This window comes from Eucalyptus grandis, chromosome 2, assembly GCF_016545825.1.
Source record: "Eucalyptus grandis isolate ANBG69807.140 chromosome 2, ASM1654582v1, whole genome shotgun sequence".
In the NCBI taxonomy this organism is placed as follows: Eukaryota; Viridiplantae; Streptophyta; class Magnoliopsida; order Myrtales; family Myrtaceae; genus Eucalyptus; species Eucalyptus grandis.
In genome coordinates, this window is record NC_052613.1 from 10332954 (window position 1) to 10357459 (window position 24506).

A 24506-nucleotide genomic window follows, 5' to 3' on the forward strand; every position below is an offset into this window, starting at 1 on the left:
CGAAAAATATTTCAGCAATATATTTAGGGGTATCGTGCTCAAGCAAAATTAGAAATGAAATATACCCCCAATATACAATTTTTTGGCTTATAAAAGGGGTCACGTACGGTAAATTGATGGGGGTTCCTTTTCCGTAAAAAAAAAGGCACAAAAAGCAAAAAGTGAAAAGTGAGGTAAGAGAGAGAAAAAAAGTGAAAAAAAGGAAAAAGAAAAGGGGCTTCGTCTTCCTCGGCGAAACCCCGTCCCTGCCAACGCAGCGCCAGCGCCGGAATCCGAGCCGCCCGCCAGTCCGCCCGAAGCCCGCGACGCCGCCCCTCGTCCGAGATGCCCTCCTCCGCGCCGTCGCAGCCGCCAGTCTTCGTCCGTGAGCCCCGACGACCCACGTCGCCCCGACGCAGAGCACCGTTGTGCGTCGCCCATCCCCCGATCCGCTCGTGGAGCCACCGCCACGGCAAATCCGTGGTCCAAACGTCGAGATCTCTTCGCCTGCAGGTCTGAAGCTCCAGCGCTCCTGTCCCGACACTGCCGCGCCGCCCCGATCGCCGATCGACGAAGCTCGTCTCACCGGCCCGCGAGCCTCCTGTTGCCTCTTCCCAATGCCGACCGTCGCTGCACCTCCCCCCGGAGCCTGACTCGAGCCGGATCACAGCCCCTCCGATGATGCTACTGTCTTGTCTGTGCTTGCAGATCTCCTCCGGTGCTACTCCGATCAACGACTTGCAGGCGATCCGACGCCTCTGCCCAAGCCCGAGCCGAGGTGCTCCACTCTCTGCCTCAACCTGAGCGAGGCCTCCCGCTGCTGCTCCTCGCGACGTCATCGCTCGCCGATCCGCTTCTGGACCCCTTTTGCTCGAGCACCGACAGGTGAAACTCCCCTCACCGGGCGTCCATCACGTTGCCGCTTTGCTTGAAAAAAAAGAAGAAGAAAAACAAAGAAAAATTAGGTAGTTTTTCCTTTACTTATTTTTCTTATTTTATTTTTGTTATTTTATTTTATTTTATTTGCTCTTTTTTAGTATAATTATTCCTTGATGCAATGATGAATTGTCCGACATGAAATTGCCTTAAAATTAATGATTGTCAGTCCGATTTTCGCACCCGAAATCCGACTCGCAATTACTTAAAAAAATCACTAATCCAATCTCCCGCTCGAGATCTAATTCGTGATTTATGTGAAATTGGCCAACCCGATCTCATGCGCGAGATATGGTTCGTCAATTTGGGTATCAATATTGCTTGATTTGCTGTGGTGTTACTTAGATTAGTTTTCTTAAAAAAATAAAAAAAAAATGTAGTTTTAGGGTTTGCATGCTCATAATAGGAATTTTATTTCGAATTTTCAAAAAAAAAAAAATCAAATCAATTAATTTAGGTTGCTAGTTCTTTTTTAACTTGGATTGCATGTTCAATTATTTGGCAATTATTAATTTCGAAACAAAAACACAAAAAAAAAAAAAAAAATCATCATCATGCATATATCATGTAGAGTTAGGGTATATTTTGCACGTCATTGCATATTAGGATAAAAATTGCACTTAGTTTAATTTAGATATTTTTTAATTTATTATAAGTTTAGGTACTTTTTTAGATATATTGCATTTTAGGATTATTTGGGTTAAAGATAATATTTTAGTTTAAATTAGGATGTGGCTCAACCTAATTCCTAATATAAATTAAGTGGGATCTTAATCTAGTTAGGTAATTTTCACATTTTATTTCATTCCGAATTTCATGAAAAATACAAAAAATGTCATAGGTTAAATTAGTCTTATTATTTAGGATAAAATGCATTCTTTTAGGAAAAAGAAAGAAAAGAAAAAAAAATGTCACATGCACGTCATTAGGATTAGATTCATTGAAATGCATGTCATGTGGTAGTTGTTGTTAGGTCCATCCAATTAGAAATTACATGTCATTAGAATTAGGTCATTTAGTTAATATCGCATTGCATATTGCATGATTTTCATTAATTAAGTGAAAACAATAATAAATAAATAAAAAAAATTGCGTGTTAATTAGAAATCATATCTAGGGTTATTGATGTGGATTTTAATTTAACATCGCAGATACTTTCGTTGCTTTGAGGTAAGTTTTTGCAATTTATTTATTGTTTATCTGGGTGTTAAATTGATGGATTGCGCACCCGTGTGGTCACCTCACATGTTAGGAAATAAAATCAATTTAAGCTACCTGCAAAAACATTTTTGAAAATAAAAGAATGGTACCAAAAGAGCATTAGAGGAATCTAGTGTAACCAAGTCCCCGTACCCATAGTCTCTGGTTCGTAGGAGTAAAGTAAAACTCCCGTTACTTTACTAGGGTTTCTAATCGACCCACCAAAAATAGATTAGTGGCGACTCCTAATTAAAAAAAAAAATTGCATGTTAAGAACTTGAACCGAAAGTCGCGAATTGGTATAGACTTGGGAGAGCCCGAGTTAAGTCTAGGCTTAACAATCCATTAGCCAAAACCCTAGGTAATTCAAACCCGAAAAATTGGTCGCGACAACCATACTTAATCCTAATTAACAAAATGTGAAGTTGCATATTCATGATTTATAATAAGTATTTTGAACTTCATATGGCTTAATTATATTCCACAGGTAAGTTTCACTTACACTATAGCCTAGAATTCTCTTCTCTTAAACTTCCCATCTCATTCCATTTCCCAAGTAGAATTATAGCATGCTTCAACAAAAACTTTATCTTCATGAGCAGTCTTGATTGTTTTTAAGCTTTGTTACTTTTAGCAATTATGAAATTTCTATTGTTATATTATCTTAAATTTATGTTGGATATGCACTGGTATTTATAGTTTGGTTTATCAATGCTGTATTGTTGACGGATATATAATTTCAAATAGTAAATTTGTCCTTTTACAGAATACAGAAAATGAAACAAAACAATTATTAGTTAGTCCCAAGTTGACCCCGAAACCGTACTAGACCGATAGTGTGGTCTAGTCCTCAGTCCTAGGCTCAATAAGATCAGTTTTCGGTCCCAAAAATTGAGAACCAATACCGTGCGGGTTAATCCCTAGATTAGGTGTTGAACTAGCTCAACCTGAATCATGCTCACCCCTAGTCATGTAAGATGGTTGTCGATAACTAAACTGCGACGTCAACGATTTTCAACTAAAATTGATTGGAATGATTAAAATGAAATTTTACACAAAAATTTAGAACCATATTAGTAAAATTGAAAAGCTTAAGATTGAATCTGTATAATAGGTTTATGATTAATTATATAATTTTTTCTAAATTTTTGGTAATGCAAATTTTGAGTCTAGGACACCTAAAGTGCCAAATTTTGGCACAATGCAACACTTAAGTGCCAAAAGTTAGGAAAATGACACTTAAGTGTCAAAATCAAAGTAAAACAAATCGGTTAAGTGCTAACGGCGAGAAAATCCGGGCAAAACGCTGACGTGGCGATTTTTTGGCGAGCCAAGTGCAAAACGACATCGTTTTGCACATTGATGTGGCAAGTCAAGTGCAAAACGATGTCGTTTTGCATGCTTTGACGTGGGTAAATAATTAGTATAAAATTTAATTTAATTAAATTTAAAACCAAATTTAAAAAAAATGGGGAAGATGAAGGCAGCCGACGACGAGGGCTCGGCCATTGCCGCGCCGCCGCTGCCTCCCCGCCATCACCGGAAAGGTAGGGGGAGGGTTGGCCGGGGTCGGCGAGCCACGGCCGGGGCCGGCGACCCCAACCGACGATAGTGAGGGCTGTGAGCCCTCGCCCGCATTTGGGGCGAGGGTCACGGCCCTCCCCCGCATCCGGCGAGGTCGCCGGCCCTCGCCCGAGACCGAGCCAAGGGTCGCCGCCCACTTTGTGAGCCCTCACCACCGGCCCTTGGCCGAGGCTTGGCGACCCCAACCAACCCTTTCCTCACCTTTTCGGCGACGGCGATGATTGAGCCCTCAATCGCCGGTTGCTTTCATCTTCCTTTTTTTTTTTTTTTTAATTTAGTTTTAAATTTAATTTAATTAATTTTTATATTAAAATTTAATTATGTCAAAATGATGTCATTTTTGTATTTCTTTGCTTTGAGTCAGCCTTCCGACGAGTCATGTAAGAGAGCAACCTTAATAAAAAAATTGCCATATAAGATTTCTAGCGAAATTTGCCGGATATGACACTCAAGTATCCCATTTTTTTTTAAATGATATTTAAGTATCACTTTCTTAACTTTTTGCACTTAAGTGTCTCATTGTACTAAGTTTTGACACTTAGGATGTTATTTTGCCTACAAATTTCCCAAACCCGATCCATTTTAGTTTCAAAGGAGCCCAAGTCTACTTGCCAAGTATGAAAGAGTTAAAAACTTGCCAAGTATGAAAGAGTTAAAAGGTCAGTGTTACGAGAAAAATGGCAATCTAGTAGTAGGATTGCAATAATTCGACAGAATTTTCAAATAATGTTATTTTTAGACCAATTTCTTTTTCCCCTTCCCATATTTTATGGTGATCCCTCACTTCTTTCTAATATCAAAGGGAAAAGACCATCAAAAACCCCAAACTTTGTTCAAAGTGACAAATTTACCCCAAACTTTCTTTTTTGTGACATAAAAATTCCCAAACTTTGCAAATTGTGACACATCTACCCCACCAAGGGCATTTTCATCTTATTTTTCTATTTTCCTTTTTCTTTTTCTTTTTCTTTTCTTCTTCTTCTCTCTTCCCTCCGCCAACCATGGCAAAGCCTGCGGAGGGAACCCGACGTCCGGCGAGGGCTACCCTCGCTGACATCAGGTGAGGGCAGCCCTCAGCTAGGTCGAGCAAGGGCACCCCTCGTCCAATGCCGGCGAGGGCACCTCTCGCCGCACCCTCGCCAAATTTGGCGAGGGAGGCCCTCACCCGACCCAGCTGAGGGCCGCTCTCACCCAACGCTGGCGAGGGCGGCCCTAGCCAACCCAAGTGAGGGCGAACCTCGCCCGACACTGGCGAGGGCAGCCCTCGCCGAACGCCAACTTCCCTCCGCCATGGCCGGCAGAGGGAAGAGAGAAGAAGAAGAAAAAAAGAAGAAAAAATTAAAAAGTAAAAAGACCAAAATACCCTATAATTTATGGTAAATGTGTCACACAGATAGAAGTTCGGGATTTTTTGTTTCACGAAAAAAATTTTGGGGTTTTTCATGTAAAAAAAAAAAAGTTTTGGATAAATTTATCATTTTGGACAAAGTGTGGAGTTTTTGGTGATCTTTTCCCAATATCTAAAGCATGGCATCTAAAAAGGGGTGGTTGATGTGGAAATAACATTACCTTTGCATATTCAAATATTTTGGGAATAAATCTCAATACAATAAAATTGATTGGTCTTGCATTTTCTTTTTCTCTAAAGCAACAAATATAAATGATGAGATAAAGATACTTAATAGAAATTTTGCACGTTGAGATTTATTAAAGAATCTTTTATTAGTAAATCAATGTCCACAAGGTGTCTCGGGATGCCTGAAAGTTTGTGCATTTCACACAAATCTAACTTCTTTCCTTTGAACAAGATTGTATTTTCTCCTATAAATTTCAAACCCTTTTAATAGAAGTGAATCAGTTTTTCATTTTTATGTAGAAAAATCCCACCAAAAATCCTAGCCTTTTTTTTTTTCATGTGGAACACATCTCTTGAATATTTTTTGTACCGGTGACTCAAAATACATTTCATCATGATTCTGTTCAAAATGGCCGTTCAAAATCCTTCGTGGCTCGTCCCGCAAGGCAATGTTCAGGCTTTTCCAATGCTTTCGCTCATCCTCTCCTTGGAGAGAAACTTATGTTAGATGACATTGTCCACCTAAATCTAATATCATTGAAGCTAACACTTTCGTTGGTGAGGCAACGTCGGATTGATCACCGGTTGTACTCAAAAAATCGTTATGATAATGTCAGTGGCAAAACGCGCACCCACTGCATCTAATAATCTTCACCAAACAGGAGACCACAGACTTAGAACTCCATCTGCATTCAAAGCCCATTAGGGAAAACTGTTCAAAAATGTGCTAAAATTATTGCAATTTTGTCAATTTGATTATATACTTTTTCATTATATCAATTGAGTCATATTTTTTCACTTTTTGCCAATTGAGTTCATTCGACTAATTTTAACCAGAAATCGCTAAAGTGAATGCATATCATCCTATGCGACATTCCCGATGTCAAGGTGGATAATTTTTAATACTATTTAATACCTTTTTTCGAATTTTGTAATTTATTTTGAATTCTTTTCTTCTCTTGTTCATTTTTTTTTTCTTTTTCTTTTCTTTCTTTTGTTTTCCTTCTTGCTCTAGCTGGTCGCTGGGCCTCAATGATGGTTGATAACTAGCCAAAAGCAAGGGCTAACGAGGTTAGCCTCACCCGACCTTGTCATCATCAAGCAAGTTGGAGCCTCGCCCAACCATTGGCGATCCTCAACCTTGCGTCGCCTAGTGAGAGGTGAGGTCAAGGCTCGCCATCTCCGAGCTAGCAAGGCAACCTCACCAGTGGTTGGCGGGGTTGAGTTTTGCCAAAGGCAAGTGAGGTTGACTTCATCAGCTAGAGAAAGCTAGAGAAAGAAGGGAAGAAAAGAAAGAGAAATAAAAATAAAAATAAATGAAAATTCTTTAAAAAATAAAATATTATTAAAAATTGCCAACATTAGCGTCGAATATGCCACGTAAGATGGCTAGTGTTCACATTAGTGATTTACGGCCAAAATTGACTTGATAAACTCAATTGATAAAATGTGAAAATGTTCGCTCAATTGAGATAATTAAAAAGTTAGGACTGATTGACAAAATTGTAATAAATTTATGACTTTTGGATAATTTTCCCATGACCAATATACACATATGTTCCAATGTTATGCGTGTGTCAGATAATCTACGCTTTATCATCAACAATACCATGGTCTAAGTTTTCAAAACAAAAAGGAAACCAAAATATGTAGGATACAAAATTTTGAATCTAGATTGGGCCGGCGGAGCAAACTTTTCATGTAAGGCCATTTTCCGAACTGGCATCTAACTTTAAAAGCTGTCCGGCGCTGCCATGACCGTGATCAGCTCTAAGGCAAGTCCCACTTACTTTGGACTTTCAGCTTTGCCAAGGTCATAAAAGCCGAACCAAACACCTCATTTTTTTTTTTCTCAAAAGCCTCTTGGGAAAGCTTAACCGAACATAATCTAATTTTTTCATAAGTAACCCCAAACATCCTGTTGCAAGTATGTGGAGCACGACTAAAAGTTGTCAATTCGCGAAATTTTCAGGCGGTGGCAAACCCTATACCGTCTCGCATGCGTATTGCTCACTCCTCAGCAAGTGATTTCAAGGAAAAGGGTTATTAAGCAGATTTCATTGGCATTAGAATCAGGAATGTGCGCGCGAGTCTCGAATAAGTCTAACTTGTTCAAAAGATTCTGTAAACAATATTGCTAAGAGAAGTTCTCAGAAGCTGCAGTACAAAGAACCAAGTTGGAATGCTAAGTTATCTTCAGTGAGTCCAACAACATATTTCTTCCTCTCCCAGACCATGACAACTTGGAATAAGCAGTCTTTATTATGCGAGGATTTGGAGAAAGAAAGAAACGGGACACCTTTTTTTACAGTAAGAATTCACACTTAAAACAAATCCTGGGGAAAACAGTTTACTAAACGGAGTAACAGCAAACCTAACCTAACATCCTTGATTATGTACAAATGTGTGCATTCCGAACATTTTCTCATCTCTGTCGTGGATAACTGAGTGTAGATAGAACTGGTTTTAAGATACAAGAATACTTATCAAGTCGATGGAATAGCAATCATCAGACTATCAAAAATTAGTCACGAGGCGACATCGGCACCAGAAAGCAGTTCCTCCGCTTCTCCCTCGAGCAACTGCTATTTCCTCGTCAACGTAATACCAGATAAAGAAAGGATCCTTGGTGCTTGGCTCTCTGTCCCCCTGTTGGCCAAGGCCAATTTCTAACGGATTGAAAGGGCCGATTTTAATCCTTACGCACTCAAAAATAAAGGCCAGTATTCGCTTCTTCCACGACAGTCTACCCTCAAATGTCAAATAGCCAAGCCCGCCAAGGTACACCCCATTCTCGATCCTCTGTCCCTGGCAATCCAAGCGAGGATCTTTCAAAGTCGAGGAAGTTAAGAAAAAATAGACACACCAAGAACCATGAGGGATTTATGGGATAGTAATGTAGGTGATTTGATTTCTAACAGTGCATTGTGAAGCTTTATAATACATGAGGGGAAAAAGAAAATACCGCATGACAAGCAAAGCCTAAATGAGGAAGAAATCCGGCAGTATGTTTACAACCACCAACCTTTCACCATTATTTCTATGCTCTAGCTAAATACAATAAAAATATAAGATGAATCAGCAATGTGGTTATGCTTCAAAATCATGAGAGACAGAGAGAGAGAATTAAAAAACAATCAAGTACAGAATAACCTAAAAAAATTGGCTGAACATTAATGTCGTTGACAGATGCAGAAAATAGTCAACAAAGATGAATAGCATAACATCATAATTAACTATGAACGCTGCCTACATACATAAAATAGATCCGTAATCACTTCAAGCAAGAATATCCATCATATCAGTAAGACTAATCTCACTGCTAGGTTTGGCCCGAAATGAGGCAAGAAGACAATGCTATTGGAGTATATAGAACTACTTCAAGGAAAGCAAGATATAGTTCTCTGTGCTTGCTCTCCTCCAGATCACTGAATTACACATGACAACTTTCTATAGAAGAATTACCTAGACACCACTACTCCATTGACCTAATGAAGCATGAAGCATAGCCACTAGTCATCATTAGCATCATAGAAATCGTGAAGTACCTCTTACTCTTTTTTATCTCTTCTAAATTTTGGCAACCTTATTCAGAGTGCCTTCATTTCAGTAGCATCGAATTGGGAAAGAAATCGCCATGAAAATAAGAGTAATAAGACTTACAGCTGCATCAAACCTCTGAACGGCCGTCAATGGGAAATACCGTCCTTTCTTCAATTTATTCTGCCAATTCAAGTTACAAAAATAGGGCGGAAAATTAAAAGGCAATACTAGCTTAACTTGATGGTAAACGAATCAAATTCATGATGCAGACGAGAGGCGGACCACCAACCTCCGCTGTGAAGATGAGCATCCATGTCCTCCCTGGTGATTCTGAACCGCCCAACGTCCCGAGAAACCCGGACGGATCGAGCTTCGATTTCTCAATCACAGAGAGAGCAGAAAGAACCTCCTCTGCCGGAACCTTTCTAGTCTTCGCAGCATCCTTCAGAACTTTTATACCCTCTGCAATTTCCTTAAACCAAGAAAAGCTCCCATGACTAAACACCTATTCTGCAATTGAGTGCTTTTTATCTACAATGTTCTTGACACAGTCCAAATTCTTTTCCTTACAGAAGTTGCATGATACAATAAGCTCTAACCTCTGACCCACCAGACAATGCACAGGCAATAACTTTCAAAATTTTGATCTCTACAGCATCTTCGAAGGACCCAGATCGGCAGACAGTTAGATATGCAAACTCGACGAAAGATAGCGGCGGACGCTTACTCTGTTGGGCTGCTCTTCTTGAACAAGAAGTGGGGTGGTCGCAATCTGGTCCCTTTCATCCAGAGTTGCTCTAATTCCTGCCCTCGGGCATCTCACGAGAGGAGGGCTCGCACCTCTGGAGGAAGGAAAACCGGCGAATCTGGTACGAGGGAACTGTCGGAGGGGTGAATTGGAGTGCTTGATTGAGGATGCTTGGGACGAACTTCTTGAGAACAAACAGGAAGAAACAGAGGCCTGTGAACTCATTGTTGTAATAACCAAAGCTGATAATTCTTCTGGGGTCTTGCGAGAGTTTCCATTTTTTCTACATTTTCTCCAGACTCTTTTATTGCGATTGAGTGGACAGGATTTGCCCGGCGTTATTTTCTCGTTGCATTTCTTGCGGGAAAGCTTTGTGGCACTGAAAATATACCAAACATTCATAGGCGTTGTTTAGCTCAGCTGTGAAACGCACAACACGACCATTACACCTCTCTCCCTCTCTCAATGTTTACTTTTATTGGTAAAAAGATGGGAGGGGCCACAAACCCAAAGGTTCAAGATTAAGGAAATCGCTACCATTGTCCTACCAGGATATTAATAATCAAGAAGTTTCTCCTCATGAGAAATATTGCAACTAGGCTGTCTCTAAGGTTGAGAGACTGTGCCCAGCAGGCCCAGAGAAGGGGCACGACCCCTTCTCGCCTAAGTCAATGTCCAGGCTCTGGATAACTCAACCATTTAATTGAACAAGTGTTTGTTTTAATTAAATTTCTAATTAACTACTTTAAAGAATATAAATAAATAAACAAGCTATAGAATAACGTGCTCGAGCCTAGCATAGGGATTGTGCCATGCTTGGCCCATTACAAGTATGGTTCGTGGTCATTGCTAATCATCAATAGGCAACGCGGTACGTAAAACTCAAAGGTTTAGTTAGGATATGATTCTAACGTGATCTCATGAAAGAAATATGAATAGGCCTATCAAATAGATGAGTCAGGTCGGGTCTGGTTAGGTTTAGGTCAAATCATATAGTCCAACCCAAATAAACTTAACCCATTTTAGTCAATTTCCATGCCATGCAAATCTAATGACCTATACTCAACATATATCGCTGAAACACTTCCATATCTAACTCAATCTATGAAAACTCACAATCAAACCGAGATGAGAGTATATTACAATATTTAAATAATAAATCACGGCTTCATCTAACAACTTAAACTTTTAGAATAATTAGCAATAGTCTCACAAAGTTTTAAATAGTATCAAAGCTGGAGTTCTTGAGTTCAAATCTTTCTAAACCTTATTTGTCTCCCCAATTAAGTATTTCCACAATTAGTATTAGGCAAAAAGACTAGATTAAGCATAAGGGGAGTAATGCCTTTATCTAATAGCTTAAGTTTTCAAATTGCAGATTGAGTGAAAGTGAGAAAGACCGAAGAGAGCCAACAAAAGAGTTAGATCTAAATAAGTTGTAAATCCATATATAATACATTTTACATTATAAATCCATTTATGACTCAATTACTCAATACAACTAACCTTAAGCTTTTAGATTGCGGACTGAGTGAAAGCAAGAAAGACTTAGGAGAGTCATCAAAAGGGTTAGGTCCAAATAAGTTGTACATCCATATATAACACATTGAACATTGTAATCCATATATGACTCAATTACTCAATACCATATGTAACACATTTAACATTGTAATCTCATTTATGACCCAATTACTCAATATAAATAACCCATTCATAACTCATTTAACATCCATATCATATGAGAAATGACTTTTTAACCCATTTTGACAGATCTAGATGTGACTCTACCACTAGACTAATTACTTGATGACGTTTGAATCAATGTTTGCTTAAAATTTATCATGCAAATATAATGGTGACCTCCACATCCTTGGCAGAAAGTGGCTAAATGTAGCCACTGGGGGGGTGTGGAAATTGGGCAAGTCAAATATTGAGAAGTTATTAAGTAGCTTGATTTCACAAATCTTGTTACGTTGATGGTGTCCTAGCCTCATTATCATCACAGAATAATTCCTCAATGGGAAGGCCTTTTAGGCTAAGTAGAATTTGAGCATCAAAAGTAAACTTCTGATTATCTGTCTAGTAGAATTTGAGATGGTGTCTACCTCTTGTTTTGCCTTTGTTTAGGTCTTGAGAATCTAGTCCACAAATTCAAAACTTTTAAGTTTAATCAATTCGCTCGAATATCAGTTACATTTCCCTTTCAAAGAAATGATCGCGAGGAGTATTATCCATCATTAGAGAAAATATTTAGTGTTTTCATAGCATCACTGCTGACGTGGTACATGTTCAGGTACTAAAATCCGATTATCGATTGACACGTGGGCATTGTTGGAATAATAAAACTAAAAAATTGATTTCTCTCTTCCTTCTCCATCCATAAAGGGCTGGCCGTCCGGCCATCCATGCTTGCCTATGTCACCAGTTATGGACCAACAACATCATCGACTTGTCAGCCAGGCCGAGCCGCGTTCATCCCCTCCATCTGGACGAGCAAGGACGGGGTCTTCTGATGGCTTTGGGAACTGAAATGAGCAAGGAAAGATCTGTGGTCCTGCAAATTCACATCTGTATGAGCAACAATTGAGTAAACCACAAGCAACGACCGGGGGTGTCTCGGTCTGACCGCGAGCAACGTCGGATGGGATGGTGTCGTCATAGTCAAAGGACTAGGGTCGATAAAGAGCTCCACTGCCATGGAGGAGGAACTCGCTGCTAGGCTCCATCTTCCCAGCGAAGGTAGAGGGAAGGAACTTGCCATGCAACCGTGGTGACGACTCACCCAAGGTCAGGGAAGATGGAGCCAACCAGATCTGGTTCGACGGCCATGTACGAGCATCGAGCGACTCAGCATCGCTCGCAAGCCCAGCTCATCCATGGTTGGTCGATGACAGTATTGTCCATGGATGGTTGGTGACACCACCGTCCATGATCTGCTCGTCCACGACCGCAAGCCCTGACAACAGCCCTAGACATGCTACGACGTCAATCACAAGCCTAGCTCATCCATGGCTAGCGACGCTGCTATCCATGGCTGCGGACCTTAGTTGTCCATGGCCCCAAAAATCCAAACGAAAAACAAGGGCAAGCCATTCGTCTGAAGTCAATGGCCCGCGGAAGAAAAAGAAATTTTCACTTTGCTATTTAATTCCATATCAGCGGACATGTATCAATTTATCAGTGAATGTGAGTAAAACATGCGTGCACATCATTCGCCTACGGTGGAGTGGAAAACACGAAGCCGGAAAAAATGGAACTTGATTGCCGACATGAAGGGAGAAACTAACTATGAAGTCATTGTCCATCAACAGAGAAGTTAACATCAGCATTGCCGTAGCAGAGATTAGGCAGGCGCCTCAATCACTGATTCACCGTGGCTGACCACAGCAGAGGTCCAAAATCTAAAAAGAACATGAATGGAAAGACACAGTAACATTCGAATGCTCAAGAACACTTTGCGCATCTCCAGATAAGTATAAAAAGTGCGGATTGGACTATTGTCTCATTGCAATAGAGAAATCCTCAAATAACTTTTTCAAGTGTATGCAAACATTTCCGACTCTAAGAAAATTCAAAGAGAAGAAGTAAGACCAATGTGTAAACTCAAAGGATGATAAGAGTGGAGAGGACAATAAACCTATAGGCTCGTAAGGGTAAAATCAGATAGCTCAAGTCATTCTGCTCCCCATGAAATCACACGGCACAAAACCCATCCAACTCATCTCGACAAAATCATACCAAAACTCTTTTTTAGCTGTATAAAAATGTAGCTGATAACTTTATAATTACCCCTTCCAAACACACAGGGCACGATGATGTAAGAACACCCTTAAATGTGCATTGAACCACCATTGACCCTGCTCTCCATCACGCCCCAGGCTCCAGTACAGACTACTAAGGACTAAACATATATGACCAAGTAAAAGGTGCTGCCGCAACAATTCAAGACAGCTGTAGCCCTTCCAATGTGGTAGACTTGAGATTTATGGCATCTCTGCCTCCTGTAAGAGCACAACCCTTCAGTATCTGGTCTGAAATCTCCTTTTTACAAACTATTGTTGAGTTTCATGAAGCTGTGGGCGAAAACTCTGCTAAATCTGTCTACCATGATGAAAAGCATTTTCAAAAATGTATTTATGTACCATTTAACCCGTGATAAACAGTGAGGTCAGCATATTACAATTCACAAGCTCCTTAAACTTTAGCAAGTGAAAAAGGACAGCCTTAAGAAAAACCTACCTAACACCAAAACTGTTTAAGCTCTCCCAATTGATGGCAAATCAGTCACCTTCCCCACAGCAACTGTTTTTCCTGTAAAAGAGATCTACCCAGTGAGTCCATACTTCAAAGTGTAAAGAAAAAATCATTGATTTAATATGTAGACAGGAAATATGATTTTTCTTCACCTTCAGTGCGAAGGGTAAATCTTCCAAGCTGTGCAAAATCAGAGAATTTCTCAATGCATATTAGGTTATTCACCTGAAATACATGTTCACAAGATGAAGTCAACATTAGGAAAAGGCACGAGACATAATTCTAAATACTACATGTTATTCCAGCATAGATCAACCTGAATCCGGCATACAACAATAGCACCATTCTTCACAAACAGAACTTTCTTTTTCATTGGCTTCCTCGTCTTGGGATCAATTTGTTGTAGCAACTCAACAATCTCACATTCCTCCACCACCGAATGAATATGTAGCACTGCCTTATAACCAGCCGTAAAGATTGCCTATGATGGTGATGCAGGTCAAGGTATCAAATACATGAATGACAGAAGGCATGATGCTCCTTCAAAATGACTAGCTAAAAAACAAAGTTCCAAATACATACATTGTCCAGCGACTCAAGGAATACCAGTTGAGCAATAAACTCTGTAACTGCAACTATTGGTTTGGCTGCACATGGATAAAAGAAGTTAAGGCCATATTTAAGTACTTATATTGCCCAACTTACATACAGAAAAGGAGATTAGGAGGGACAGAGGGTGGGAGATGCACCAATGCTTGACAAGACAAATCCTGATAATATGTCCTCTTCCTCAATCCCAGATAATCTAACCCGGAGATTTTCGCCAGGTCCTGCACGTTTAACCCTGTTGTCATCAATGAATATTGCGAGCACTTTCACTGATGCCTGCGACAAACAGGAAGAGGGAAGAAGTGTCAAAATCAAGCCTGACATACATCTAACTTTAATGATATCAAAATAAAGCTGGGTAATTTGACCTTATTTGGCATGACAATCAAGGATTCGCTTTCACATATACTGCCAGATTCTACTTTACCCATAACAACCGTTCCCATGTCCTTGAATTTGTCAATTATAGGCATCCTGCAAGTTGATTCAAATGATCAACTGCACAAGCAAAATCTAAGCATCGTCCCAATCAATAAAGAACACAGGCTGAAAGCATGTGTGGACATGGGCATGTGTGTATGTGCATGAGAGAGAGAGAGAGAGTTCAAATTTTTACTAATCAAACAATTCGCATCAGCCCAAAGTTGCATCATTTCTCACAAAATACACATAAAATATTGTTCAATTAATTTTTAATTCCTCTCCTCAAGAAATCAGCAATAAACTTATCAAAGAAAGAAATTATGGCTCACAATAATTTCAAGATATGATATGCACCACACCAATAAATTCAAATGAGAGACTTCGAATTCAGCAGAGTGAAGATATCAATCCCAGAACATAGTCCTTGAAGAAAAACAAGGAATCTATCTCAGTCTCAGCTCCCCATTAAACTGCAGAGATAATAACTCAATAGGCAATTACAGATAAATTATCAGCATGACACTGGAGAAAACATCCTTACAACACATCTGTCAAACAGAAAGTCAGTCATAATACTATAGCAGGAATTACAAATTTCAAGCATTAAGAGAGCTCGGTTTCACTGATTAACCATTAAAGCAAAATCATGTAATGGTAAGGAAGCGGTCATAGAGGCCTTTGACAATTCATTGTACCTAAAAGGGCCTTTGGGATCACGTGGAGGACCCTCAATAGCATCCAGAGCTTCAAAGAGGCAGGAACCATTCCACCACGGGCAAATATTTCTGTCCAACTTGGTTTTCATGTTCACTCCAAGCAGGCCAGAAATAGGTAAGAACTGCACATCTGCAATGAAATCAGTATTGGTAATTACCATCAACATGAAAACAGGGTTCAAAATTTCACATTGAAACTTATGCAAACTATAAAGCTGTCAAAAGAGAATCTCATACTAGAGCATTGCATATCAGAACCACATAGAAATGACAAAGAATTTGCTATTTGTAACCAAATCTGACAAGACCAGTCATAATGTCTGACCATCTTTGCTAAGGTAGACAACACTCAAAAACCGACATACATAGAGGAAATTCCTGCCTCCCATCAATTAGGAGTTTCCATAAGAATGAAGATATTAAAGTTAAACAAAATATACTCACAGAAATAAGATTGTCCTAGTATAAACTGAGCTAGGCGTGGAAAGAGAAGAGGATGGGGCAAGAGGGACTGCATGTATACGTGGCTTGCAGCATTGTAATAAAGAGCAATATATTTGTTAATTCTAGTTTAAATCCATGCATTCAATTAGTTTAACTACCTGACAATTCAAATCTCTTGAATGCTATCATACCAATTGTCAACTATGCTTGTTCACAACACTCCACTTCAGCATGATGAAATGAAAAAATTACAAAAACCAAAACTGTCCTGAGTTCCATATTTTCATTTTGCTCCTGAACATTTTCGTGTGAATGTAGAAGTAGTGTGATAGCTTTGTTCAATTCTTTAACGACATGCATAGAAGAAACAACCACAAAGTCAAGTCAGCAATGCATACGGAATTTATGCCAACCACCTCCACAGGGGATGGAAGAAAATTCTCGAGCTATTAATTAAACAGTTAATCTTCTAGCACATAAGCATTTAAAGAGAACAAGAAGCCGGAGAAAGATAGTGGCTTACCTTTCTTAACATTGTATCCTGAGGATTTCAAGAAAGGAATCATCTTGGATTCAATTTCATCATACCTGGAGAACAGACCAATGGGAAAACTCAATATTGTTAAAATACAGGATCAACAAGCATGCGCCTGCATCACCATATTAGCCTTTCTTCTTGTTTGGTGGGGGGAATTGTGTAAGTCATGAATCACCTTTCTTTGGACCAATTGACAGTGGGATCATCCATTTTATTTACAACTACAAGTAGCTTCGAAACACCCAAGGTTTTTGCAAGCTGAACATGCTCACGGGTCTGACCACCTTTCTCATAACCAGTTTCGAACTCACCCTTCCGAGCAGAAATTACCTGTGAACAACACAGAGAAAGCTTTATAAATAATCAACAAAACGAATGACAATGTGAAAGTGATAACACTATCTTACCAGCACGCCTATATCAGCCTGGGATGCCCCACTGATCATGTTGGGGACATAACTTTTATGGCCCTAAAGCACAGAGAAGCATGATAAAACACCATGAGAGATACAAATGAAGGGAAAATGACCATGTACAAGTAAATGCCTATGAGAATGACAAACATTCTCTGCATGCATAGCATAAGCCTAACACAATAACGCAATCGGTCCTTCTCTGCACATTCTTCACAAGAACAGGAAATTTGGTAAAAGCATATGATTAACTCCTTAATGTGTAATTAGCACACAAAGTCCAGATAATAAAGTCATAACAAAGGGTGCATTTGGTTCAGCTTTGCAAACGAGGTTTTAGCGTAATGCAGATGCTGAAAGTGAAAGCTATTTGGGGAATGCAAATGGACTTGGAGCTAAATGTGTGTTTAGCAAAAAAAACTTTTGCACTGAGCTTTGGGTATTATATATATAAATGAACCTCCGCCGGACCGACGAAGGGCTACAGCCGTTGGCCGCCATTAGTTGAGGTTGCCCAAGGTCAGGCAACCTCCGCCAAGGATCGCTCAACCCAGGCGAGGGCCACCTAAGGCCATGCAACCCACACAGCGATCACCTGAGTTGCAGGCTGCCTGGGTTGAGTGGGTCTTGCCGAGGGTCGCTCAAAGTCATGCAACCTCTGGCAACACTCAGCTAGGTTGTGCGACCCTCGCCGGAGGTCGCCCGACCTCAACCGACGGCCGTTGACGCCAAATCTGGCTCGCCAACGACCATAGCCCTTCGCCAGTCCAGCAAAGGGCTGTCTCCCTTTTTCTAATAAAATAAAAAATCAACCAAGGACAACCAAAAATTTGAAGCATTTGTGAAAATAGTTTTGGAAGGACAAAATTAGTTTCAACATTAGGCCAAATGCTGAAAGCCAATGCTAATCCCACTAGCATTGGCTTTTAGATTTCCCAAGTCAGCATTTGGCCGAAAGTTCATTCAAAATAGTTGTCAAATGGTCCAGCATTTTCCCAAGGGGCTTTGGAGGCTAAAAGCCCGAAATGCTGAGCCAAACACACCCAAAGAACCGTTGCACAGGAAACAAAGGACTTACAGGTGCATCAAGAATAGTAAATCTAGTGGTCTCCGTTTCAAAATGTGCTCTTCCAACCTCAACAGTTATACCCTGCAGGAGCAGTATATTTACAGAATTCAAAACCCAACCTGGCTGAACCTCAGTTCTAAGCACATCTATAACTCTTAAGAAAATAAGAGAAGCTTCATGAAACTCAGACCACTATCACGTTACCTTAACTCTTTCCTCTTCATTGGTATCCATAATATATGCCATGTACCTGATTCAAACCAAATGATCAATAAAGCATGGTCTAAAGCTCCAACGTGCAATGTATAAGAAAGCCTTGCCATAGAAAACAGCTCCCGCAAGAGACTGTCATTCACTATATCATAGCTAAGGAGAGTCAACCATCTATTCATGTAAAATGTACCGCTAACTATTAAAAGAGCTAGGTGCAATATAATCGAAAAATCAATTACAGTCATTGGATAAAAGCAAAAAGAAGCTGCATGAATGATGATTATCAGATTCTAAAATCCAACAGAAGTCTCACCAACTTTCCCTGCTTTTATCCTTGGCTTCCTTTTCATACTTCTGTATGGTACGATCATCAACCTGATTACTGAGAAACAGTATCTGTCCTCCAATTGTTGATTTCCCAGCATCTGCAGCCGATAAGATTTTCAACCATTAATGAGTCAACAGAATCAATGAAAGACTCATAGAAATAGAACTAATCAGAAAGAGGATAGATGTAAATTTTTGCAGCATTACAACCAGCAATTGAAAACAACATTCAAATGTCAGACTCAAATGAGGTAGAATAGTCAAAGAGAAATAGAGGCGATGAGAATCAACCTACCAACATGGCCAATGAAAACAACATTCAAATGTCGTTTGTTGTCTTCTTCCATCACATCCATTGAATCATGTTCTTCTGGAACAGCTATTTCCTTACCTAATCCAAACAGCGAGATCAACAATATAAATTATTTAAACATATAATAATGCGGAATAAAAAAATAGGCTGTCATGTTATGGATGCATCACATTGGCCGCAAAGAGTTTGAATGCATCACACCCATAAAACAAAAGAACCTCATAACAGCACCTTTCTGCTCAACCTGGACCGGATGAGGATTTGGAGCCACCTCGCCCTTCCAACCTGCGAAAGACCATCCTGACTTACCATGAGAATACGAAAAGCAGTAAATAGGCAAGTATATTGCTTAAAGAATGATTCATCTTGTCTTGTTCCATAATGTTATTTTTAATTCTTTTGGCTTTTGAGTGAGAAGGGTGGGTGTGACATCAAGAAACATATTGACAACAAAGCAAAGCAAGAAACAGCTCTAGAGATAGCTAAGAAAAACGTCAAGACATATCCAGAATCTTGTGGCCATAGCTAGAACCTACCAATCATCTGAATCTACTGAGCAATTTATTCAAATAGCAGTCCTAATTGACAATCATCTATAAGGCACACAGTGCATCCTAGTTTTCGCCCAAAAAAACTCAAAATAACAACCAAAACAACAAATACAACAACAAATATTTGCAGAACCAGAGTCATGGTTAACTGATAATCTTGTCCCCAAAATGTACAAGTAATACATTACAGGTACGAATATTAGGTGCGTAAATATGTTGAAGTGAGCATTTCAGGTGCATTGATGGACTAGTCTGCCCATCAACATCATGAATTCCATTCATAGACCCAAAACATGCATTATCTGCTACAATATACAGGAAATGAACACATTGCGAAACTCACTCAACACAAATGGGAAGAGCAACCAACACAAAAGTTCTCAAACTCAAGCAACTTATGCATGTCAAATCCTCAGTAGATACACATAGAAGAAACACATTTTGCCAATTTCTCACTGACCTTCATCAACTCCATCCATCTTCTCAACTTCTTCTGGCTTTGCATCTTCAGGATCGATAGCCCCATTATCATCTTCTGTAAAATTGAAGCAATAAGTTCTCAAAAGACATCCAGAGGCAATAACAAAACCGATTTTCAACCCAGGATTCACCACCAGAAAAGATTGGTAAAAGAAAATGATGCAGAGAACATATGTAGTCAGTCTCCTTACAGTACCTGCTGATTCGAGCTGCAGCGACCGAATGTCTTCCTCAAGATCTATCATATTAAAAAGACAACAAAAAGAATGTCATGCTCATGTAACTCACAGAATTCAGCAGACAACTAACAGTCACATAGTCACAGAGACATTCACTCGGTTTCTTATCCTTAGGCATCACCAATGCACCACAAGAGCACAGCAAACCATTGATACACCATTGCTTTTCTCCCCACATGCACCTTCGCAACTTAGACCAGAAGTAGCCGCGACCAATTGCTCAAAACAACCCCTCGCTTAAACTACGGCTCACTGGAAATGCTTTCACAATCCGACCCAATAAATCCACAAGCCAAATCAACCCAGAGAGGCAATTCCCACTCCGGGGGGCAATAGTACCACACCAAGCAAGTTCAACTTTCAAGAAAGCCCCTACCCAACAAGGCAAAATGCGCCAAATCAACCAAGAACTAAATTCCCACTAATCCACAACCCGAGTTCCGATCAAACGAGAATAATTAACAAAGTTTCAGATTCAGCATCACCAATGCACCACACGAGCACAGCAAACCATTGTGGAACATAGGTTATATAAGACCCCAAGGACACATCGTTGCTCCGCATGCACCTTCGCACCTTAGACCATAAGTAGCTGCGACCCATTGCTCATAACAACCCCCTCCTAAACTACAGCTTGCCGGAAATGCTTTCACAATGCTTTCACAATCCAACCAGGTAAACCGACAAGCCAAATCGACCCAGAGAGGCAATTCCCACTCCGGGGGGCAATAGTACCACACCAAGCAAGTTCGACTTTCAAGAAAGCCCCTACCCAACAAGGCAAAACGCGCCAAATCAACCAAGAACTGAATTCCCACTAATCCCACAACCCGAGTTCCGATCAAACGAGAACAACAACAACAACAACAAGGTTTCGGATTCGAACCAGCGCGTGATCAATCCGACAGAAACGGACACAGACCCGGAGGAGATCCCCAAAAAAGACCCCCGAGTCGATCGAAATGCTCGAGGGGACAGAAGGGAGAGGCGTCGAGAGGCTTACCCATGTCGAGAAGAGATTCACTGAAGCTGGCTAGAGAGAGAAAGAAGAGAGAGGAGGGGAGGGTGGTGTTAGGGCAGAGAGATGGCAAGGAAGGGGGAGTTGTGAAGCGCAGAGACTCCTTGTTTGATTCGTATTTATATGCGAGTCCCGTTCTCGGGGTGGCATTGCGTTCTGCTCCGGGTTTCGGTTTTCTTTGACCCCGAGTAAGTTTAGCTGTCAAAGACCGTTAAAGGATCCATTCGTTTACGGAAAATGATTCCAGGAAAAATATTTTCTAGATTTTCCTGATTATTTCACGGAAAATCAACTACTCAAGGACAATATTTTCTATCAACAAAAAAAACTACTTTCAAAGATGAGGAAAATGTTTTCCACTTTTCAAAAATGGAAAACATTTTCCACAACTTCTTTCACTTTATATCTTTTAACCAACACATTTTTGTTTTATTTTTATGCTTTTTTTCCTTTTCTTTCTTTCTTTTTTTCATCTTTCTTCATTAGCTTGGCTGGTAGTCGGCCACGACCCAGTGACCGGCGACCGGCTAAGGGGCCGACAAGGCTCCACCTAGCCCGATCTGTGGAAGCCGAGCTCGCCCGAGCCCGGCGAGCTCGGGCCTTGCTAGATCAAGCGAGGCGGAGCTCTAGCCTCGCCGGATCCGGCGAGCCGGGCGGGCTCGGGCCTCACCTAGCTTGCTAGAGGTCCGAGCCGCGAGCTCGCCATCCGGCAAAGCTTGGGCTCCGATCCAAGCGAGCCCGAGCTCCGCCGCCGGTCCGGAGCTTGCGGCTCTCTAGAGCCCGAGGAACCTCCAAGCTCGGGCAAGATCAATCGAGCCTCAAGCTCGTCGGATCTAGTGACGGATCTTGGTCGGCCCGCCGAGCAGTCGGCCATCACCAGGCGTGCGGCGGCGAGAGGAAGGAGGAAGGAGGAAGGAGGAAGGAGAAGGAAAAGAAAAGGAAAAAGGAAAAAGAAAGAAAAATAATAAATAATAAAAATTTCGATTTTTTAAAATATAAATAATTAAAAATCATTTATAAAAAATAATAAAAATAATAAAACTAATGAATGGTGGAAAATAATAAAAAATTGTATTTTTTTAAAAATACAAATATTTTTGGTCAATTAAAAATATTAAAATTCAATTTTTTAATAATTTTTCCTAAACAATTAAATTAGTTTAACGAAAGGTGAAAAATGTTTTTCACTCAAAATTCAAGTTTTAGCTTAACACCAGAAAATATAGTCATTTTCTTGGAAAATGACTTCTGGGAAAATGTTTTCCGGAGATGGCCCATTTTCCGTAAAACCAAACGAACCCAAAGAAAAAAAGGAGAGAGAGAAAATTTGAGCGGTAAAAAGATATTTTATTTTTATCTTTTGAGAAAATCATTCTTTCCATTGCCAATTTCGCCGTAATGGTTTCACCTTTGACCTGTGTTTTTCCTTCTTCTTCTTCTTTTTTTCAAATTTTTGAATAGTACCTCGGAATTAATGTTATGGCTCGTTCGGCAAATTTCATTATGAAAATCTCTTTCGAACTTGAGTCGATATTTAATAATCTTTAGATTGTCTGATACTTTCGAATGGCAAAAGTTGCACATGAACTCATCTTTTTGAAAAGTTATGAGAAAATCTTTTTTTTTTTCCTTTTTTTTTTCAGAAAATCGTCTTCCATGTTGCTGCAACAATTTCAACTTCAACATGTGTGTGGTTTTTTTTTTTTTTAATATAACGCCTCCGAATATGACTCATTAAGTACACTCATTAGGGCTGATCGTAGAGTCTTGTTCTAAAATTGATAACCAAACCAAGTGAGCTTAGCTAAAATGAGGATTTTAGAGGCCACTTCGACTTTTGATCTATACAACATTTGCTCCCCCCAAAAAAAAAAAAAAAACTACTTATATGTACAACCTAGAAAGCAATTTAATTTAACCCAAGTTAGTGAACATGGAAAGAACGAGAAAATTGTCCAAAAGTAATTAATTTTATTGTACGTTTGTCAATTCATTCATGAACTTTTCAATTATGTTAATTGAGTCCATCCGGCCAATTTTGATTGAAAATTGCTAATGTTAACATTTTTTAAAAAATTTAATTATTTTTTTGTTTTTTCATTTTCTTTACTTTTTTTCTTGATTAAGGGTTGGCAACTCTTGCCAACACTAGCTAAGGGCATTGCAACCCTCACTAGATTTGAGTGGGGGCTCAAATGCCTCAATTTGGCTAGCAAGGGTGTCGTGACCCTCACTAGGTCTAGGCGAGGATCACGATGCCCTCGATGTGGCCAATGACCCTCGATCCAAAAAATGAGAAAAAAAAAAAGAAAAAGAAAAAAGAAAAAACCAAAAAAAAATCATAGAATGTTAAACTTATTATTTAAATATGTCTAGGTCAGCGTCGGCCATGCTAAAAAAGCTAGTTTCATGTTAGTAATTTCCAACCAAGATAGGCCAGATAAACTCAATTGACAAAAATATGAAAATGTTTAAGACTCATTTGGTAAAATTGAAAGATTTATGACCAAATTAGCAAAAGTATAATAAATTTATAACTTTTTTGACAATCATCCCTAAAAACATTTATTGTCAAACATGAGTCGTTTGAGCACTCTAGTTCAAGTTAGAATACTTTGTGTTTGAGTTCAATTGATTATTCATCGTTGGTAAACTTTGGATCATCACTATGACTTGCATTATTTTAATCTAGATCGCTCTAATAAAGTAAAGCCATCTCTCGCGTCTTACTCAAGCCCTTAACTAGCCCATAATTGGTTAGTGACAGCTCCTAAGCAACAATGAAAAATAAAATCGAATGAGGAGAAATCAAGTTGCAATTGATAAAATTTGGGAGAGCCTATGTGAAGAACAAATGTCACCTCACAAGATGATTATTTGCTCACATTTAAGGGTTATTTGGCAACTTGCCAAACAGTGATAATTTATGTTCTTTTATTCCTGGGAGTAGATTTGGAACATAAATTCGTTTGGTAAAATTTTTGTTCCCGGGAACAAATTCCTATTTTTTTGTTCTCGGAAGTAGATTTAGGACAAAATTGAAAAGTAAAAAATAGTTTGTTCTTTGTTCCCGAGAACAATTCTAGAATCAAGGTCATTATTTTCTCTCTTTTCTTTTTTTTTTTTTCTTGTTCTTCTTCCCTCTTTTTTCTTCTTTATCTACTATCGTCGCCGTCCACCCCCCGCTATCGATCGCCAACAACCGGTCCAGCGAGCCCAAATCTAGCGAGGCCAAGCCTCGCCAATGGCCAAGTGGGCCTCCTTTAGCCACCGACAAGGCTCACCTGACCAGGCGAGGCTCGCCCAGCCCCGGTGAGGCTTAGCTAGCCCCAC

The 24506-nt window shown here is 39.8% G+C and overlaps 2 protein-coding genes across 4 annotated transcripts; both read right to left on the bottom strand.

The window, feature by feature from the left end:
* Nucleotides 1-7518: 7518 nt before the first annotated feature.
* On the bottom strand, nucleotides 7519-9982 carry LOC104421990. Its single transcript, XM_010034192.3, has 4 exons — nucleotides 9546-9982; nucleotides 9108-9290; nucleotides 8939-8998; nucleotides 7519-8083 (listed from the first exon to the last, which is right to left on the bottom strand). The coding sequence occupies exons 1-4, from the start codon at nucleotides 9966-9968 to the stop codon at nucleotides 7793-7795; spliced, it is 957 nt and encodes a 318-aa protein (XP_010032494.2). The 5' UTR covers nucleotides 9969-9982; the 3' UTR covers nucleotides 7519-7792.
* A 3054-nt stretch (nucleotides 9983-13036) lies between these two features.
* LOC104422000 (eukaryotic peptide chain release factor GTP-binding subunit ERF3A) lies at nucleotides 13037-21277 on the bottom strand. 3 transcript variants are annotated; one of them, XM_010034217.3, is made up of 19 exons: nucleotides 21159-21277; nucleotides 20113-20154; nucleotides 19897-19968; nucleotides 19117-19170; nucleotides 18868-18963; nucleotides 18559-18670; nucleotides 18237-18282; nucleotides 18042-18113; nucleotides 16958-17020; nucleotides 16726-16880; nucleotides 16536-16600; nucleotides 15548-15698; nucleotides 14798-14903; nucleotides 14570-14705; nucleotides 14403-14467; nucleotides 14137-14301; nucleotides 13973-14045; nucleotides 13806-13877; nucleotides 13037-13567 (listed from the first exon to the last, which is right to left on the bottom strand). In XM_010034217.3, the coding sequence occupies exons 1-18, from the start codon at nucleotides 21160-21162 to the stop codon at nucleotides 13822-13824; spliced, it is 1533 nt and encodes a 510-aa protein (XP_010032519.1). In that variant the 5' UTR covers nucleotides 21163-21277; the 3' UTR covers nucleotides 13037-13567; nucleotides 13806-13821. The 3 variants fall into 3 exon arrangements, with proteins under 3 accessions (XP_010032519.1, XP_010032502.1, XP_010032510.1); XM_010034200.3 differs by having other exon boundaries at nucleotides 19897-19971; XM_010034208.3 differs by having other exon boundaries at nucleotides 13037-13667; nucleotides 19897-19971.
* Between the last annotated feature and the right edge of the window lie 3229 nt (nucleotides 21278-24506).